General features: G+C 45.2%; 1 protein-coding gene across 5 annotated transcripts in view; it reads right to left on the bottom strand.

The window, feature by feature from the left end:
- Positions 1-21531, bottom strand: part of SPATA13 (spermatogenesis associated 13) — a 152065-nt gene that overhangs the window by 46749 nt on the left and 83785 nt on the right. For 4 of the 5 annotated variants that reach the window (XM_009191642.4, XM_031655766.1, XM_031655764.1 and 1 more), the window contains 2 exons: positions 14256-14621; positions 12231-12375 (listed from right to left, as the gene is read on the bottom strand). In XM_009191642.4, the coding sequence (XP_009189906.2) occupies positions 12231-12375; positions 14256-14621 (511 nt within the window). Of the gene's footprint in view, positions 1-12230; positions 12376-14255; positions 14622-17834; positions 18101-21531 lie in introns of those variants that run through there. The other variant, XM_009191643.4, reaches the window with a different exon arrangement.

Below are 21531 nucleotides of genomic sequence, written 5' to 3'. Positions count from 1 at the left end.
ATATGGAGGCTGGGCATGGGTTATATGCAAGTACTAGGCCATTTTATATCAGGGACTTTTGCACAGCCTTGGAGTTTGATGTCTGTGGAGTCCTGGAACTAACCCCCCTCAGACAGCCAGGGATGAGTGTATAATCAACGGCCAATATTCCTTGGCATGAGTATAAAGTGAGATGTGGGGTGAGAAGGGAACGCAGCAAGGCTCATGGCATCCCCACCTAACAATCCAAGTGCTCCATCACCAATTCTCCAACCAGCTTTCCTGACAGCTCTGCTGTTACCATGCAACAGGCACCAAGCAAGTGAATCCTGAGTTCCTATTTTCCCTCTGATTCTTTATTGAAAGAAAATATTTGAAAATCGATTTGAGTAACATGCAGAAGCAGACAGAGATAATTCAAAAAACAAGAGAACAAAAAGATTTTATGGGATGCTTAAAGTCATTTTTCAAAGGCATCACACACACCTCAACACCTGCTATGGCTTTTCTTGTTTTCCTTCCTTTTAACAAAAAATTTAGTGGAGTCTCTGGGTGACACATTGAAAAATCGTTGGACAATACCTAAAATTTGGGGCCCAGAAAATCTATAAAAAACATCCAATCAAGTTTTTTTTTTTTTTTTTTTTTTTTTTTTTTAATAACCTGAACACACGCATTTTAAATTTGCTTAACTTATATTTGGATAATAATTAAACAGTGTATTATTCCATATAGACTCCAAGTGTTCTAGGACTTTACTAAGTAGACTAAATGACTTGTCTAAGCTACATTGCTGATTAGTGCAGTTACATCAGTAACTCAGAACTCTGGATGTAAACAGTTTCCTGCTCGTCACTGCCCTTGTTGCCTGTGTAGTTAATGCTTCCCTAGTTAATTAGTAATAGTTACTGCACACTTACTGTGTGCCAGGTCATTCTTCCACATCTGTGGGGCAGATGATATTAATTTCTCCCATTACAGATAAAGACAAGAAGACTTTGAGATTAAGGGACTTGCCCAAGGATTGGGATTACACTCGCACTTTTTGACCCAAAGGTCTATTAATAAGAACTTTAACTTTCCTAATAATTAGGACAGAATAAGGCCAGAATAATCATATGAGTAACCTCCCTTTTGTGATACACTTAGGCTATGAATCAAGAATTCTTATTGTCTTATTCTATTGACAGTCCTAAGGAAAATCAGAAATATGGTGTGATCTGATCAAACAATCAGTGCAAAAATTTGTTATCCCAACAAATCAGAAGTAGGATTTTAACAATCACAAGAGAGTTAAAAAAAACAAAAACCAAAAACCAAAAAACTTTGTTTTAAACAAAAAATAAATCCAAATAATTTGAATACATTTCTTTACTACAAGATTTTTCAAAGAAATAACCTTCAGTAATTTCTCATAATTCAATTAATTTCATTTAAAAAATCAAATTTGAAACAATATAAGCACTTACTATGATTAAATCCACCTACTTCCTAAATGTTGGGGATTAATATCAATTCTAAATCAACGAATGCAACTTTCTGATGTGTATTCTTACCATCTCTTTGAAAAACATTTAGTAAGAATAAATGCTGACACATTCATACCAACAAGCTTTCAGATACTGGTAATATACAGACAAAATAATTTTTTATATCGTAGCCTAACAAATTGTTTTTCATTAGTCCTGAGCCTTTATGGGATATTTTCAGCTATAAAATCAGAAAACCATCAACACGGCTTAAGCAAAATAGACAAAATACCTCAATTTTAAGACAACTCCCCCCCAACATCCCCCCATGGCATTCTGGCCCTGCCCTAGCACTGAACTGCTGAACTGAAACTTCGTTTTGTTTTGTTTTTTTAAGGTCACTAAGCTCCTCCCTGCCGCTGAATCCAGTGGGCATTTTCCTGTCTACGCTTCTGTGCATTTGACAGTGTGAGCCACTCCCACCTGGAGGCCCTGGCCTCCTTGGACATCGGGGACACCGCGTACCTGCCTGGCTACTTCTTTTCTATTGTCTTTGTGAATTTCTTTGCCTTCACTGGTCCCCAAATGTTGGTCCCCAGAGCGTGGTTCAAAAGATCCTCTTCTAGTTTGTATCCCCCCTCATCTCGCTCCTTCCTCGAGTTTTAGGAACCACTTTGCTGACTCCCGAATCTTCACCTCTAGCTTTGGGTCCCTCTCCTCAAAATCAGAGCTTCAAAATCAAGGATGTGGTGATGTCATCTTCATCGAGCTGCCCACGCGTAGCTCTGACTTGACCTGCCTGGAATGGAGTAAGCTCCCCAAATGACCTACATGCTCGTCTCCTAGGCTCCCTGTCACCCAGGCATCAGAGGCAGCACGGACGGCTGCTCCCTGGCCCCAAACATCCAATTACCTCGACCTCGAAGTTCTTCCTATCTCCAGTGCCACTGTCATTTTCCGAGGCAACAGACTCCTGAGGTCTCCAGTCCTCCACGATCCAGCCAATGATCTCTCTGAAATGCACATCTGATCATCTCACTCCCCTCAAAAGCCCTCAGTGGCTCCCAGCTGCCCAGGCTCTGTCCTCCCAGGCAGTCTGACCTTAGGGGAGGCCCACCTCTCAGCCTCCTCCTCTGCATCCTGCTACAGCCTTGACCTGGAGCTGAGGTCCTCTGACTTGTAGCAATCGGGCTGCCTCAAAGCCCTGAGCCAAAAAAAGAGCCCCATGCATGCATGCCATGAACATGTTAACACATACATAGGTGCAATCATTCACCTTTGTCACGATGCAGGACAAGGCTCCCTGTGTACGATCAACTGACTAGAATTCTGCATTGTCTCTTGTACAATCCACACCCATATGCGTCCACTATGATTTTCAGTTCTGGCTTCTTTAACACTGAGCGATAAAACCAGAGACACTGGTGAACCAATTTGAATACAGACTCCTTGATATTTCCATTTTTTCCAAGCTGTCAATTCTCATCTAATTTGATAGAATTTTCTTTAACAATTTACTTTTACTGAGTTTCACTGGGTTTCTCCAAACTCTTCTATTTCATTGTCATAGATGCCAAGTCTCCTTTCATAGTCACATTTTATTTCCTTACATATTATCTAACTCAGTTCCACATCATCATAATAAAGCACTGCCATAAACAGGCTTGGTGGGGTCATGCCCTTGACTCCTGGTGAGGATACAACTCTACCTGTGGGACCAGGGAAGAGGAGCCAGGAAGGCAAGTGCAGGCCACACTGCGGGATCTGCCAGCTCCTTACAGAGGCCTGGAGGACACTGTGACCTGATCAGCGTGGGTTTCTTTTGGGCTACTCTCCTCTCAACTTCTCAGATGTGCTCTCCTTTCTCTGGCCTCCACTTCTGCCTGGAACGCACTCCCCCTAACAACAAACTTAGTCTAACTCCCTTCATCCCTCAAGCCTCATTTGAGGTCATTTCCTCCATGAGGGCTTGGGACAGCCCAGATCCGACTGACATGCTCCCCGCTGATACTCGGCATGCGTGCAGCTGTGGTGGCCTTTCCTATTCATCCGCCACACTGGCAGCTCTGTAGGAACTCTGTAGCTTCCTCAGACCCGCCCAGCCTCTGGGACTACTGTGCCTCATTTATAATAGGGACGTATGTGTTTGTTAAATGGATCAAAACCAAGGAAGTATCTTCAAAACCAACAGCATGTTTAAAATCCAACTCACGCCAGGTGTGGTGGCTCACACCTGTAATCCCCAGTACTTTGGAAAGGCAAGGCAGGAGGCCAGGAGTTGGAGACCAGTCTGGGCAACAGAGTGAGACTCTGTCTCTAAAGAAAATAAAAAATAATAGTACAATAAAATAAAATCCAATTCAAAAAGATTTCGGAGCACCGTGGACATTTCCTGAGACAACACTGGTTGATTAAGCCCTAGTGGCCCCTCCTATAGCATTTCCCAAAAATTTTAAGCTCATCAAAGTATCATAATGGTGAGTTGACGTGGTTTTACAACCAATACTAATCCCTCAACAGGGAAAAGTACATAAATACATAAATAAGTAAATCTTTTCCATTCCTAAGGGGATGTATACACTCAGTACAAAATCAAACAGAAGAAACCAGAGTGGTAGACAGGGAAAGAATGTCACCCCCGGAGTGATAACCCCCAAATGTACTTTGAAACCACTGGGCCTTAAACACACTGGAAAATGTCTTGGTACATTTTTGTTTTTTCTTTATACAGACCAACCTCAATTCTGTGCAGAAACCATCTACCAGGGTAAGAAAGCAAGTGAAGTTCTGGGGGCTGTTTTGGGGATGGCAGGTGGGGATGGCTCCCCTTGGTGGCCGTGTGGGCGGAAGCCCCTTGCTCTGCCCACTCCCCGCAGACAGCAGCAGAAAGATGCACTGATCTGTTCACAAGAAGAGCCCCCATGAGATCCCCTAAGACCGTTGGGAGCTGTGGTCTTCCCCATTCTCTCGGGCTTAGCAAGGAGGTAGCAGCATTCCTGCAGGGTCACTCGCATGTGCTGTTGGACCCCGGAGGTTCCTGGGAGGCCCAGCACCCAGCTCAGTGTGCACAAGGCCAGGCATGAGACAAGACGCCCACGGGCAGCCTGCAGATGCTTATCAAAACTACAGCTTACCCATGTGGACGGTCCACCCCAAGGATGCTAACCTTGCTCCCCAGTGGCTAGCTAGCATATGCTGTTTTTGTCAATTTCCTGCCCTGGCAAAGCTCCTGATATGGACCTGAGTAGGGGAAGAGCAGTAACCTTGATCGTATGGGGAAGAGAAGGTGTTTCTGTGCTAGAAAGTGTTCATTTAGAACTCAACATTTCTTTTAAAATAGTCCTTAGTTTGTTTTGTGGTAAAAGGGAAAATGTAGCATGCTGGATTTATCACTAAGACATTTATTTTCAAAATTTAAGTATCTTATTCCTCACTCATATCTCTAACTTTTCAGTCTCTCTCTTTTTTTTTTTTTTTTTTTAGCGGAGAGGAGGTCTTGGCTCTGTTGCCCAGTGTTGCCCAGGCTGGAGTGCAGTGGTGTGATCTTGGCTCACTGCAACCTTTGCCTCCCAGGCTCAAGCAATCCTCCCATCTCAGCCTCCTGAGTAGCTGGGACTATAGGCACGCACCACCACTCCTGGCTAATTTTTTGTATTTTTAGTACAGATGGGGTTTCACCATGTTGGCCAGGCTGGTCTCAAACTCCTGGGCTCAAGTGATCTGCCCACCTCAGCCTCCCGAAGTGCTGGTATTACAGATGTAAGCTACGGCGCCTGGCCTTTCTTTATTCTCATGGTAAACTCTGGTATAAACAAGGACCAATTTTGCACATCTGTGACACTTTTTACTTGCTTTCTTATTGACAAGCAGAATCCATAATTTGTCGCTGTTGTTGAGATGGAGTTTCACTCTTGTTGCCCAGGCTGGAGTGCAATGGCATGATATAGGCTAACTGCAACCTCTATCTTCCATGTTTAAGTAATTCTCCTGCCTCAGCCACCCAAGTAGCTGGGATTACAGGCATGTCACCACACCCAGCTAATTTTGTATTTTTAGTAGAGAAAGAGATGAGGTTTCACCATGTTGGTCAGGCTAGTCTTGAACTCCTGACCTCAAGTGATCCACCCACCTTGGCCTCCCAAAGTGCTGGGATTACAGGTGTGAGCCACCACACCCGACCAGAATCCAGAATTCTTATAGTCTGAGAGCAGGTTTTCAAAAGCGCTGCTCTCTTCACCACTCACTGGCCAGCTCAGCTGTGCTTCTCAGACAGGCTGGTTGGCATATAATTTGGGTCATGCTGTCCCCTTCACAGATCAAGATGTTATTTATTTATAACCTGCCTTTAAAGGACTCAATTTTTGGTTGTTTCCTAATGAAAAATGTGGACAGATGGTTATGATTTAGTTTTACAACCTGCCTGCTAGCAATTCATATTATTGTATCACTCTGATAAAGAATGAGTAATTCAGCCTAGCTCACTAGAGGGCTAGACTGGGTCAATTTGCTTCTCTTTCCTAGCTTGCAAAAAAGAACTATATTTGCCAAAAAAAAAAAAAAGTAAAAATTAAAAAAATCAAATTAAGCAATTACTTCAGTAAGTTAGAAACACTTTCTAAATGGCAAGTCAACTTGCCAAGTTTGTGTCCCCCCAAAAAGGGCATTTTCTCTAGTTTTTATATCTAGCTATTATTGTACCTAATCTTGACGTTCCTCTCTTATTATCTGGCATTATTACTAAATGCTCTAATATAGTATATACCTACGGGTTAACTAAAGGGCTTTCAAGAAATGTAACAGACCAGGTATCATTTTTTGAAAGGGGTCTACCCACATCGACTGACTTCGGTGCATGGGTGTGCATTCGTCCTGTGCTTGTCTCTGTGAAGATCCCACTCAAGTCTAACAGTGAAGGAAACTGGACAGCATCCTCTCTACGAGACAAGAAAAGCAAGCTAATCTGAACTCTGGACGAGATAAGCGGAAAGAGAAGGGGAATGGATAACAGAGAAGAAGGAATTTGAAATTCAAAGTAAGAATTCGGAAAAGCAATCAGATTTGACTTCTGATCCACATAAACAGACCGGTTAAAGGAGGAAGTATAGTTGGAACCCAATGTAAGTACAGAAAAATTAGGAGCTTAGGTAGGCTGTGATGGAGTCAGTTGTCTCAAATGAAAGAGAAAAGCTTAATTGAAAGCAAAGAAAAGGCAGAAAAGATAATTCCCCGGGACAATCTTCTAGCAGTGCAGGCATCCCTCCTAGAACCCAAAGGACGGGGAAGCCACAAACACCATCCCCAACAATGCAGTGGTGTTTGTTACAGATTGTCACTCTTCCCTCCGATAAGGCTCCAATAAGTGCCACTGAGATTCATTATCCCAACGCTATTATCCCAAATAACACACCCAGTAGCCTACAAACATGACTCAGGCCTGTGCCACGTGACCTGCCTTCGCAGGCTGTGTGGCTGGTAAGAGGTAAGACAGGCGCTCCAAACAGGGCCAGAGAAAAGTGGCAAGAGAAAGGAAGAGCACAGCACGGCGCTGCCAAGTTCTCAGAAGGGAGGGCTCCATTCACCTAGAAAGACTCTGCCTTCATTTCTTTAAAAAAAAAAAAAAAAAATTAAATTGCAATGTTCAATTTTCTGTATTTTGAGAAAAATTTAGTTGTGGGTACTACTTAATTTGGAGAGTTTTTTGTATTATTATTTTAAACTCACATAATAATTGTACAATATTTATGGGGCATAGTGGTGATATTTCAATATATGTATACAATGTGGAATGATCAAATCAGGGTAATCATCACATCAAGCACTTATCATTTACTGGTATTAAGAACATTTGAGGCCGGGCGTGGTGGCTCACGCCTGTAATCTCAGCACTTTGGGAGGCCGAGGCGGGCGGATCACGAGGTCAGGAGATCGAGACCATCCTGGCTAACACGGTGAAACCCCGTCTCTACTAAAAAATACAAAAAACTAGCCGGGCGTGCTGGCGGCGCCTGTGGTCCCAGCTACTCGGGAGGCTGAGGCAGGAGAATGGTGTGAACCCAGGAGGCGGAGCTTGCAGTGAGCTGAGATGGTGCCACTGAACTCCAGCCTGGGCGACAGAGCGAGACTCTGTCTCAAAAAAAAAAAAAAAGAAAAAAAAGAACATTTGAATTCTTCTAGCTATTTTGAACTATACAATACATTGTCATTAACTGTAGTCACAGTAGGACTTATTCCTTCTGTCTAGCTCTATTTTTATATCCATTTACCAACATTTGGTTATCAAGATTTTGAGAATACCTGACCAGGGAGGAGAAATATACTTTCATTATTATTTAAAAGTTGATACTACAGAAAATATCAAATACACACAAAAGCAAATAATACCATGAACCCACAATTATCAATCTTTTGCCAACATTGTTTCAACTATTTCCCCCCAACTTTTTTGGAGTATTTTAAAACAAATCTCACATATCATATTTTATGCAGAAAGTATTTCACTATCTATAACAAACAAGGACTTAAACATAACTGCACTGTCTTACTCCAGCTAACAAAATTAAAAATAATTCCTTTGTGTTGCCAAATATTCAGTCCATCTGAAAATCTCCCCAATGTGTCTCAAATGATGCTTTTATAGCTAGTTTGCTGAGATCACTTTGCGGGCTTATGGAGCTGGATGCCATTCTAGCACTTCATTGGTATGTGAACCTAAAACTCTCAGTGCATGGAAAGGAAGGAGTTCCAGGACAGAGATGGAAATGCTAGAGATGGTCTATCATGTGAGTCACACCACCCGTTGGGCTGCATCTCCCATGTGACAGCAGCTTTTATAACTAATGTACTGCTAATCTCTCTAGGCCAGAGATGCTGCTGAGAGACGGTTCCACTGCAATGCAGACCTGGTCCTCCATGGAGGTGGGACATCTGTCATGGCAAAGGTGGACATAGTTACTATACCACACAGCAGGGCCAGCTTGGTCATCCGAATGGTTTAACCCATGAAATCTCTGGTTGTGCTGTTAACTGATCTCCGGGTCCCTAGGAACAAAACAGATGAGTGATTCCACTAAGGTATCACAAGATTGTGTAGGAGGAACTCTCCAGGGCTGGCGAGCAGAGCCCGACTCTGAGCCACCATGACAGAGAAGACAAGGGAGGGCCCTCACTCAACTCCTAGACTCAGGCTTCTTGATGGAGCAGAGCCAGGGAGCCTCAGGGTAGCCATGTTAGTACAAGTCTTCTCCCTAGCTTCTCAAAGAGGACTCCTACCATCCGCCTGGTGACCGTGTCCTCAGGACAGGGAAACTCCCGGCAGCAAACGTAAGTAACACTCTTCCCAAGCCTTTCTGAGTAGGAGAGATTGGCTTTGGCAAGGTAAGGATTTAGCTCGTGTGCACTCCCGGTTAGGAGCTAATGGCTTGGCTGAATGGCCTGGAGGAATGTGGAAAGAACAAGATGGGCTGAGGATGGGTTTGGGGAAGGGGTATAACTGGCTACATCAGAATACACACAAAGCATGAGATGATGTCCATCCTACATGAATCCTTATTGCAAGAGAAACTAATTAATCATCCTGTGGACATGATGTCCCAATGTGCAGCTAGATGCCAGTCTTCCTTCCCAGTCACCTTGATACTTGCTCAGTGGGTTCATAAAAAGGAAAAAAAAAAAATAAATAAAGTAAAAAAAAAAAGAAGCAAGCAAGAAAAAGGCCATGGTGGCAAAAATGGATGCCAAGCCTGGGCTAAACCACAGGAAGTCTGGGCCTTCCCCTCAACAAAGCTGATGATACGGTTCCCTGCAGGCACCAGACAGCCCCTTGTGGAAAGTTGATTGCAGTGGGGCCTTTTCATAATAGAGGGGGTGGTGATTTGTCCCTACTGGAAGGGCCACTTATGCTGGGCTTGGATTTGTTTCCTGCGCTGTCAGACCTCTGTGGATCCTCCAGAAGGCCCCGATCCTGTCGCAGCATCTCACGTGCCACCCAGGCCCAGAACGTCACACAGAAGGAAGCACATGACTCCATCACACTCAATAATGACCAGATAAAAATCAAATGACAGAGGCAGCTTGGAGACACACCCAGAAGTTGCCATACCGCCCCGGACGGGACGCGGGCTCTGAAGCAGTGAGTAATTTGGAGAGGCTCGCCCACAGCAGAAGATTCAGAGCCGGAAACCAAGGGTAAACATAGAAGCAGCTTCTTAGGATCACTTAACGATACACTTGCAAAATGTCTTCTTCCCACCTAGGAACTCTGCTCTGTTGAAACCGAATTTAGTGCCCCCCAAGGGAGAAGCACTTCCTCTGGAGTTCATAGTCCTGGCCACAAGGAATTAGAACCAAGGCTGGCCATTTTTGCCTCTTCATACCACTGGGAAAATGAGCACCCACGGAAAATGGGGATGGCTTTTGTGGTCACTGCTACTGTATTTCTCAAATGGACTAATGCAATCGCCTTCAAATCCATCTCCATTCCTCTTCCTTTTCCCCCACAAACTGCCCTCCCTCTCTAAGCATAAATCAGAACATACTATTTTCCTGCGGGCAATGGCTTCACACCACATTTAGAACAAGATCAGCCTCCTCATGACCTGCAGAGCCCTTTCCAGCCTCAGCCCACCTCCCAGCCTGCAACATCCTTGTCTGCCTCTTGCCCCCCGAGCTCCTGTCACTGTTACCTCCTTGCTGAACCTCAGACACATCATGTTTCCTGCATGACTTTGGGCTTCTGATGCTCCTTCTGCTAGGACTTCTCCTCCCTCAGATCTCTGCCTCACTGCCTCCTATCCCACTCAGCTGTCCCCAGCATCACCTCCCCCACCTGCTCCTACTCCTCATATTACCCACAGTCATCTTCTCCAGGGCTGTCTCTGGCGCCTTGGCGCATCCTACGTATTGACTTATGGAGAATCTGTTCAAATGCTGAAATGTAAACTTTGCATGATGTTTTATTCTCCACAGCATCCCAACTTTTCTCTTTCCTTCCTTTCCCCGCCTTGCCATTCTGGTAGGGATGTGTTGCTTAAATCTGCCTCTGGTTATCAACACTGAAGAGGCACTGCATGGAACTGGAGGACTGGTTATCCTCAGAGGTCCTAGACTTGGAGGTGTGTGCTGCCACTGATGAAGCTCTCGGTGTCTCCCTCTAGGGAAGAGAGAGCGGGTTCACAGAACAGGTGCATCGTGTTAGAATGACACTCTTTGGAAACGAATGTCCTCTATCCTGTTTTATTTTTCTTTATAGTACTGTCTGCCCTGTTAAATACTTACTTGGCCTGCCTTCACATATAGAAGGCAACGGTCCCTGGAGGCAGACACTCCACCCTTCTCCCTGTTCCACGCCACCACGCGGTGGACATATCACCTAAGCTCGGACAGCTGAATCCTCCATCCTGGGACCTGAACCCCTGGGTGAGCGACAGACAGACAGTCCCTAACTTCTAATAAGTTAACTCCTTATTATAACTCCAATAAGTATACACTTCTCCAAGACAGGGTCTTTAATGAAATGTTTTGTATTTTCAAAGGGCTCGCTGGATGCCTCCCTAACTCCTGGGACGGTGCCATGGCCAGTCTCCCATCACACGCCTTCCTGTGGCTCCTCCCCTCCCAGGACCCTGGTTGCCATCCCTTCCCTGGCCTGGTTCCCCAGCCATCTCATCAACTCTGGGCACACCCGGCACCCTTCCAATAAATTCCCTTTTTGCTTAAGATACATCACACACCGGGGCCTATTGCGGGGAGGGGACAGGGGCGAGGGATAGCATTAGGAGATAGACCTAATGTAAATGACGAGTTAATGGGTACAGCACACCAACATGGCACATGTATACATATGTGACAAACCTGCACGTTGTGCACATGTACCCTAGAACTTAAAAGTATAATTAAAAAAAAAAGATAGCCAGAGTTAGATGTTGTTGCTTTTCAACAAAAGAACCCCTAAAATTAAAACCTTTTAAAAATAACAACAAAAACCAGTGTTACAGAAAGCAGGGAATAGGCTGTGTGTACACAGGTATGGGGTGGGAGGAGGAGGGCTCTACATTCCTACCACCCTAACAATGCTATTGTTATTTCTGCCTATTCTTTTAAAATCTTCTGCCACATGGGTACACGTTGCCTATTGTTACAAACATGGTATATGTTTTTGATTCAATTGCGTCCCCCAAAAAGATGGTGAAGACTTAACCCTCAGCGCCCATGAGTGTGACCTTATTTGGAAACAGTCTTGGTAGATAATTACATTAAGATGAGGTCATTAAGTTGGGCCCACAAGCAGTAAGCCTGGTGTCTTTACAAAAAGGGGAGATCTGAACACAGACAGACACATGGGAGAATGCCATGTGAACATGAAGGCAGAGATGAGGCAACGCTCGTACGAGCCAAGGAACGCTGAGGGTGCCAGACGCAAGGAGAGCAGCCTGGAGCAGACCCTCCCTCACAGCCCCCAGAAGCAGCGGACCCTGCTGACACGTCCATCTCGAATTTCCAGCCTGGGTCTGGGTTCTTTAGGGATCTCCACATGCAGGAATGACATACACGGACACCACAGGAGGAGCAAACTTCTCAAACTTAAGAGCCACCAGCCTACCCCAGAGCATCTACCCCAGACTGCAAATGATGCACCATTCTCCTGAGATGAGCCGTCCTCGCTCCCAGACAAACGTGGCCTGGCCCGAGGGAGGCGCGGAGCTGCCGAACCTGCTGCCTCAGGTTAGCTGGAAACAGTCAGATGGGCCCGTGGCAGCTCTGAAAGGAAGGGAATCTGAGACTCACTGTTGGATGCTCTCATCTGCCGCCGGCGTCCCACACGGTCCAACCCAATGGGGGTGCTCCGGGAGAACGTGAAGGGCCGGAACCGGGCCGACACAGCCTTGTAGGGTGGCACCTGGTGAGCAGGCATGGGCGGCCTGGAAGCCGGCTGCAAAAAGAAAGCAAAATCTGTAAGGAGGTGCCAGGAAGTAGCAGCTCCTGTAAGCACTTCACACGCATAGCTCTCTCACCTCGAAGCCACTCACAGATGTGAAATGGTTTCTCCAATCCTGCCACGAGTTGCAGGCTGCACTGAAGCCCAGTGGCAACTCGTGATGCTACAGTTTTTAACAACCCTGATCGGCTTACTGTCCTGCACCCTGCAGCCTCGTGTTTCATCTCACTTTTCTGCAACATGCCAACAGGTCCCACTAAGGAAAAAGAAGCTTCTGAGAAGAGGAAGGCACGTTTAGAAAGCAGGGGAGTTGTCACACAGATGCAGGGTCACTAAGGTAAGAAGATGCTTTCCCGGGGTGGCCCTCTGGAGGAAGCCAGGACAAGGCCACAACCCGGCCAGGGTGGCCAACTGTGATCCTCACATCCTTCTTCAGCCTCCTTCCTCCTTTACTCCTCCCTGCCGACACAGAGCCTGGCACAGATGAGCCTTCAGTAAGGATTTGTGGAGCTGAAGGCAAGCCTCGCCTCCCTAAACTCACACAGCAGTGGAGCTTCAGTTAAAAGAAGCGGTTTTCCATGTAGTTGCCCAGGTCTCTCTTACAATGCCCTTCTGGTTTTCCACAATAGCGATCCCTAAAACTGTAAGTCAAAGGCCCAGTTGCTTTATGTGTTCCTTAGATTTCGTTTTTCCTCCTTTTGTTTATTACATGCACATTCTGCTTATGTAATTCCTTAGGTTTTCTTACAATTTTCTCACCCAATTCCCTAAATTAGGCTATAGTACAGAAAATCACTTTTCACATGCCTTTTGGCTGCTGTGAAGGGAAACCCTTTCTAAGGCTCTAGAGCATCCGGGACTGCTGTTCCGAGTTAAAACGCGTGACCATCTGCTTCAGTGCAGAATCATGTCCCAACAGCAGAGCACCTTCGGACAAAAGAGTCTTAAAATTTTCATGGTATTCTGCAACTTAATTTTTTAACCTTAAGAAATCAGTTCAATTTATTTAAGCAAGGGTTTTTGAGTGCTTGTTATAAACAAGGCATTGTGTGGGGCTTTACAGGAAAAATGTAAACATGTACAATCCAGTACTAGTACTGTATAGGATTTCCCTTTTCAGATAACTTTATGGGTTACTTATGACATCAGCTACCAAGTTTTGAAAATGAAAGTGGGCATATATATATATTACTCATATGGTGTTCTGTGAATGTTTACCACGGCCGGGTATTAGCCATCCCAAATAAGCATACACTTCTCCGAGACAGAGTCTTCAACTAAATGTTTTGTCTTTTCAAACTGCTCACTGGATACCCGGATAAATATTTGTTGAATTACTAAACTATAGTAAGAAACCAGTACTAAGTGTTTAATCCATTGTCAAACTATTACTAGTTGCAAAGGTGCAACTCAAAATAAATAAATAAATAAAATGGTAGAAAACAAAATACTTTCTTATCTCCTAAAAAACTATTTCTTCTTTACATTTTATTTCCTCTTTACATTTTATCTTTACATTTTAACAATGAACAATACTGTCTTTTTCAACAATTTCTTTCAGGAGTGTTACTGAATACGTCCTGCTACCTTTCCCTGGTTAGAATCTCAGGTTATTCAGAAATCAACAGCAAATGAGTCTTAAGTATTATTTGAGATCCCAGGAAAGAAAGATTAGCAAAAGGCATCCAAACATCAGATGGTTAGCTTGAATTCATGCATGTTTTCACACAGTCAGGAAGAAAAGGTGGTTAAGCATACGGTGCTGCCCTTGAGAACGCGAGAGAAAAAGCAGATCCAGCTTAGTGTGCAGAGAGAACAGAGGCAGGAAGCTGGAGGGCCTCTGCTGGCTTGGGGAGGTGCACACCAGATCTTACTTGGGTCAGAAGACTGTCCAGTTCTTCCGTCTGGTTGGTTCCATACAAGCTGACCCCACCTATCACGGAAATGGGGCGTCTTCTCCGGGCTCCTCTGGGGCAGCCCACCGGAGCATTCTGGTCTTCAGGGCTGGCAGAAGTCAAGCTTGCCTGGGGGTCCTCGTTCACACGGTCTTCCTTCTGGGGGTCTGCAGCAACCGAGTCTTCAGGAATAGACAAACTGCGGCTGGCCAGCTGGCCGTAGTCAGAGAACGGCCGAGGCCTTGGCCGTCTCCCAGAGCCCCATCTCCTCCTGGGGGTTCTCTGTGCCTCTGTCCTTTCCTCATCCTGTGATGAACCTCGCCTCCATGGGCCATCATGGAAGACCTTTCAAATGCGAACAAGTCAGGTGAGCTCAATATCCAGGAAGGTATTCATAAAGAACAAGCCATACATTCCCTCTCACCGCCATAGCCCTGCCTCGGGTTTTCTTGATTTACTTGTTTATTAGAACAGCTATTTGTGTACTAGAACATGAAGACACAACTAAACCTTAATCAAAATAACCAAATCTATTATTATAGGCTGATTCAATAGGCTGATATTTCAATAACCATAATTGAAATAGTGGTTTGGTGACCAATGATGAGCTATGATAAAAGGCATTAAGAAAATCAGCACTGGCCAGATGTGGTGGCTCATGTCTGTAATCCCAGCACTTTGGGAGGCCGTAGTGGGCAAATCACTTGAGGTCACAAGTTTGAGACCAGCCGGCCAACATGGTGAAACCCTATCTCTACTAAAATACAAAAACATTAGCCAGGTGTGTGGTGGCAGGTGCCCGTAATCCCAGCTACTTGGGAGGCTGAGGCAGGAGAGTCACTTGAACCCGGGAGGTGGAAGTTGCAGTGAGCTGAAACTGCACCTCTGCACTCCAGCCCGGGTGACAGAACGAGACTCTATCTCAAAAAAAAAAAAAAGGGGCAAGTGCAGTGGCTCAGGCCTGTAATCCCAGCCCTTTGGGAGGCCGAGAGGGGCAGATCAGGAGGTGAGGATATCGAGACCATCCTGGCTAACACGGTGAAACTCCGTCTCTACTAAAAATACAAAAAATTAGCCAGGCGTGGCAGCGGCGCCTGTAGTCCCAGCTACTCGGGAGGCTGAGGCAGGAGAATGGCGGGAACCCGGGAGGCGGAGCTTGCAGTGAACCGAGATGGCGCCGCTCACTCCAGCCTGGGCGACAGAGCGAGACCCCGTCTCAAAAAAAAAAAAAAAAAAAAAAAAAGAAAAGTGAATGCGGGGCAAAGAGCAAAGAGCACAGTGTGGGGTTTATAGATGCTCTACTCCAACCCCTCATTTTTCAAATCAGGAAAACTGGGACCTAAAGAAGTGACACGACTTGCCCAGGGCCACACAGCTAATCAGTGGCAACAAAGACACAGAACAACAGGCTTTGTGATTTATTTTCCACAAGTTTTCCTGCAAGGCCACGTCACCTCTGCTCAAAAGACAATCCCGTGCAGGTTCCAGCAACTTCCCCCTGCTGCTGTCCACAGATGCCTCCTGCCAGGGCTGCCACCTCTAACTCTGTCTCCACTGACGGCATCCAGAATAGCACACAAACGGCTGTGAGCTGAAGGCTTTAAGAGAGCAGGCTTTTTTCCCACTGAATTCTTGTTACCTGCCTAAGAGCAGAGCCTCTCAAAAGAACTGAACTGTCACAAATCCCCTCCTGGGAATTGACTGCAACCAGGGAAAAGAGGGGAACCCACACCCACACACTGTCACAAAACTCATGTATTTTCCTGAAAGCCTATTTATCTTTCCTAGAAGCCACTTGTTTTCCCATAAGTTCTCTTCTCCCCTCCTAGTGAGATGCCACATACAGCTTAAACTCTAACCACCTCCTGGAGTCACTTTTTTTTTTTTGAGATGGAGTCGCACTCTTGTCACCAGGCTGGAGTACAGTGTGATCTTGGCTCACTGCAACCTCCACCTCCCAGGTTCAAGCGATTATCCTGCCTCAGCCTCTTGAGTAGCTGGGATTACAGGCACGCACCACCACGCCCAGCTAATTTATATATATATATTTTACTAGACACGGGGTTTCACCATGTTGGCCAGAATGGTCTTGAACTCCTGACCTCATGATCCGCCCACCTCAGCCTCCCAAAGTACTGGGACTACAGGAGTGAGCCACCACACCCTGCCTGAGTCACATTCTTCTATGAACTCTCTGTCTCTCACACACAGACACACGCACACACGCAGGCATGTGAATAAACATGTCTTTTCTTTTGCTAATCTGTCCTCTGCCAATTTAATTCACAGGCCTTCAGAACAGAGTCAAAGAGTGTAGAGGAAATAGTTTTCCTCTTCAACATCGCTATAGGAAAATATGAGAGAAATCAAGAAAAGGTTAATACTATTTTAAAGATAGCTTAAATTACTGAATGAAATGGCACAGACAACTTAAGTACACAGTGAGAATCAACCCAATTACATTATTGCCCTGTAATAAAAACGTTCAGGAACCACACGCTAGAAAAACAGAAGTACAAGAAGACCACAGGCAGGGAGCCGTCCACCTGCTCACAAACGGACGTGCAGTGCTTTGCTCTGTTCTGTTTTCAGTTAGTTTTTTGGGGTCTGGTTTGTTTCGGTTTTACACTTACGCAACACGCACCCTGCTTTTTCTCAGTAACGCCAAAAGCAAGGAACTGCTCCAGGCAGTGACAGATGCTGGGTACAGGCAGGTGAGCTCCAAGCAGGTCAGTAGACAGCGGGGGCAGGACTCGGGATCACTCCTTTAACACATCATGCCTCAGAGGCAGCACAGTAGAGCACACAAAACCGACTGCTGGCCGGTGCACAGTGGCTCACACCCGTAATCCCAGCACTTTGGGAGGCTCAGGCAGGAGGATTGCTTGAGCCCAGGAGTTCGAGACCAGCCTGGGCAACACAGTGAAATGTCATCTCTAAATAAATAAATAAATAAATAATAGCAGGGCATGGTTGCATGTGCCTGTGGTCCCAGCTACTTGGGAGGCCGAGGAAGGAGGATTGCTTGAGCCCAGGAGGTGGAGGCTGCAGTGAGCCATGATTGCACTACTGCACTGGGAGACAAAGCAAGACCCATTGTCAAAAAAAAAAAAAAAGAGAAACAACTGTAATTCGATGTTCAGTATTTATACAGTTCCAACGAAAATATAAAAGGAGAACACACTCCCTCTAAAAGGTAACACACATTCTAAAAATAGCAAAACTTAGTCAACAGGATAATACATACAATTGAAATGTCCATTTTACTCCCAGCAAAAGTACAAAGAGAAAGAGAGGGGAAAACTCTCAGATTTAAGCTGACATTCAAACATTGATTCTTAGCCAAAAGATGGTTAAATTCCTTATGAAACAAATTTGAACTTTGATGGATATGCTAAAATTGAATCTGGTTTTTTTTTTTTTTTTTAAAGCAAAGTTTATGTACTTCTGAACTACTACCAGGTTCATTCCAGGAAATGTAGTCTGGTTGTGATTCTACTTGGAACTGTGGACACACACACACTATCAAACAAACTTCTCCGGCAAGTGAGAGCCTACCTCAGAGTCTGGCACGGGCTGCCAGGGCCCATGGATGCACCAAAGAAACAGGCGGCTGGGCATAGCCACATCCTCCGAAGAGTCTTTCTTGACTTTAAAACACCATCATGAAGACCTACCCTCTTCCACGGCCATGCCAGAGCTCTGCCCCAGTCCAGACAATCCAGCCAGAGCTCTACCAGCTCCAAAACAGGCAGTTCACACCCCAGTCATAAACTTCTGTAAACAGACTTTCTAGTGGAATTACTGCCCTTGTAACTCTTGCTTCTCTGCATATATTTTATTATTATTATTTTTGAGACGGAGTCTCGCTCTGTCGCCCAGACTGGAGTGCAGGGGCGCAATCTCGGCTCACTGCAAGCTCTGCCTCCCGGGTTCATGCCACTCTCCTGCCTCAGCCTCCCCAGCAGCTGGGACTACAGGTGCCTGCCAGCACGCCCGGCTATTTTTTTTTTTTTTTGTACTTTTAGTAGAGACGGGGTTTCACTGTGTTAGCCAGGATGGTCTTGATCTCCTGACGTGATTCGTCTGCCTCGGCCTCCCAAAGTGCTGGGATTACAGGCATGAGCCACCGCGCCCGGCCATATATTTTATTTTATTTATTTATTTTGCAACAGTGTCACTCTGTTGCCCAGGCAGCAGCACAATCACAGCTCACTGCAGCCTCCACCTCCTGGGCTCAGGTGATCCTCCCATGTCAGCTGCTCAGGTAGCTGGGACTATAGGTGCGTACCACTGCATCAGTTCATCTGTTTATTTTTTGTAGAAACAGGGATTCACCATGTTGCCCAGGCTGGTCTCAGACTCCTGGGCTCAAGTAATTCACTTGCCTTTGCCTCCCCAAAGGGCTGAGATTACAGGTGAGAGCCACCGTGCCTGGCCTCTCCGCATATATTTTAAAGTGTTTTACTTATTATTACATGTTTTCTTCCCGTAAGATTTCATATTTTACTTTGCAAAACTAAAAAGCCAATATAGGCTTTGTTACCTCCAGTGAGACACTTTAAAACATTTTCTTGAAACGACAGTGAAAACAAATTATTAACCAGACGAAAAATGAAAGATTCAGACAAAATAACTTGATTTCTCTTATATCCATTCAGAGGCCTAACTAAAGGAAGTATAGTCAAACAGCAAGTATTCCTGTACCTGTAAGATATTATTTAGAGATTGGGTCTTTGCAGATGGAATAAAGTTAAAATGAGGTCCCCCTGGGTTAGGTGGGCTGCAATGCAATGGCTGGTGTCCTTACGACGCAGATGGAAATTTGGACACAGACAAACATGAAAGGGAGAAAGCCACGGGAGGACGGAGGCAGAGACTGGAGTGATGCATCCACAGGCCAAGGGCACCAGGGAAGGCGAGCTGCCACTGCAAGCTGGACGAGGCTAAAAAGAAGCCTCCTTCGCACCTTGGAGTGATTGTGGACTTGTCAACACTTTGATCTCAAACCTCCGGCCTCCAGAACGGTGAGAGAACAGATGTCCACTGTTTTAGGCCACCTAGTTTGTGGTGATTTGTTAGAGTAACCCAAGGAAACTCATACAGCAAGGTAATTCAGAAGAAAACTAAAGCACAGGGACTCTGGGCATACCAAAGGTTTTTTGGAGATGATATAAATACAATAAGCGGACTCCCCAGTTTTCTCCTAGGGTACCAGCATCCTGGCTACCACGAGAATTCACATACAGGGGTCGAGGTGAGACGGAAAACACCTCAGCAGTGGATGCCACAGAGGACCACAGTGAATGCTGCAATTTCTGAATGCCTATGAGGTGCCAGACCTATGCCAGGCACACATGCTACCCTGCTTAATCTTCTCAACCACCCTGTGAGGCAGGTACTGTTCACAAAATTTTACTGATTAAGACACCAGAGCTAAAATAGATGAAATGATTTGCTCACGTTAATAGAGCCAGAAAAGGGAAGGGCTTATGTTACAACCCAGTCTGTCTGACTTCAAAACCTCCGTCTCTCCTCTGTAAAGCCTGCATACGTAGCATGTACTTTTACAGGAGGAAAATAGAGCTTTGCAGGTTTTCCTTCCCTTAGATGTAGAACTGCTGGAGGGAGGGGAGAGAGAATGGCAATTATCAGAGGCTCTGGTAACATGTGCTCTGGGCAATCTGGTAAAACCTACAGACCCCAGAATGACACGTTCACATGCATAAAAGAAAAGGAGAGAGGACTGTAAAGTAAGACGATTTAAAAGAGCTGTAATGTGGTAACATATGTCATGTATGAATTAAGAGGATGGGTGTGAGGTAGTGATTCTGAAGTATTGATGAGTGATGTCAATATATTTCAAGACATGAGAAAAACCTGTTGTATAATGTGAGAAAGGTCTGTAATTAGACAATATCACCAATATCTAAAATTCCTGGGTTAGATAACAACACTTAAGAGTATCTAGGGCATCAGTCTTGTGCTCCAATTCTTAAAAAACGAAAATTTAGGCCTTACAACTTATAAAGTCAAAAAAGTAGCATCTCACTATGCCAGAACTATATCTCATTACCCAACGTCCCTTAAATGAAAATTAATGTGTCATAACCAAAAATACCCTGCACAGGCCTGTTTTTATGTGTTGCAACGATCTGTCCCAGGATTTTAAGTGGGTAAGGGGAACGCATAGGATCCCAGATGAATTGCCGTATTTTGAGGAGTTGAAAGCAGGAACAAGGAAATATTTACATATGCAGAAAGAGGTAAGTTTGAGCCTTAATGACATTTTTTCTTGTGGGAGGGGGTGGTATTTTTAACACCAAAGGAATAACATGTTACATTCACTTAGAAATCAGATTTTCAAATTGTTTTCCCATCTAACTATAATTATATTTTCCAAGAAGCAAAGAAGACATAATTACCCCCATTTTAAGACGAGAAGACAATGGATTTACTGAAAGATAAGAGCAAGCGAGATAGTTCAGGAACTTTGATTTCATCTTTGGAAGGCCAGCACTAGACATGACCCCACCATCAATAGCAGTAGGTAAGAAAGATGTAAAATGGCTTTATGGGTTACAGCAAAAACCCTTAGCAGCAATTGATGCTGCTCCCCAAAAAGCCTTCATGAGCGTGTCACACACGCAGTCTGCACTGCTGGCTTCTGCCCTGTGTATTTCTCTGGGCTATTTCTCCATTCATCCATGTGTGTGTAGACACAGTCACGCGCATGCATCTGGCTTGGACTCTTCTGTGTTGGTTCCTCCCACAGTCCTGACCTTCACTTCTTTCCAACGTTCTCTTTCTCTCTCCTTGCCTAGGCCCTCTTCCGCTAACTGTCGTGTATCGAACCAAGAGTCGATTTTATTTCATGGAGTAAATCATATTAGGTTTCCTATCCTTAATTTTTATAACAATGAGGTGGACTTTTCTTTTCTTTTTTCCTTTTTTTTTTTTGAGACAGTCTCACTCTGTCACTCAGATTGGAGTAAGTAGCACGATCTCGGCTCACTGCACCCTTGAACTCCCAGGCTCAAGTGATCCTCCCATCTTGGCTTCCTGAGTAGCTGAGACTACAGACATGCACCACCAGGCCCAGCTAATTTTTAAGTTTCTGTAGAGATAGGGGTCTCACTATGTGGCTCAGGCTGGTCTCAAACTCCTGGGCTCAGGCAATCCTCCTGCTTCGGCCTCTCAAAGTGCTGGGATTACAGGAGTGAGCTGCCATGCCTGGCCTGGTGGAATAATCTTT

This window comes from Papio anubis, chromosome 15, assembly GCF_008728515.1.
Source record: "Papio anubis isolate 15944 chromosome 15, Panubis1.0, whole genome shotgun sequence".
In the NCBI taxonomy this organism is placed as follows: Eukaryota; Metazoa; Chordata; class Mammalia; order Primates; family Cercopithecidae; genus Papio; species Papio anubis.
The sequence above is the reverse complement of the archived record's forward strand: the minus strand, read 5'-3'. Positions and strand labels throughout refer to the sequence as shown.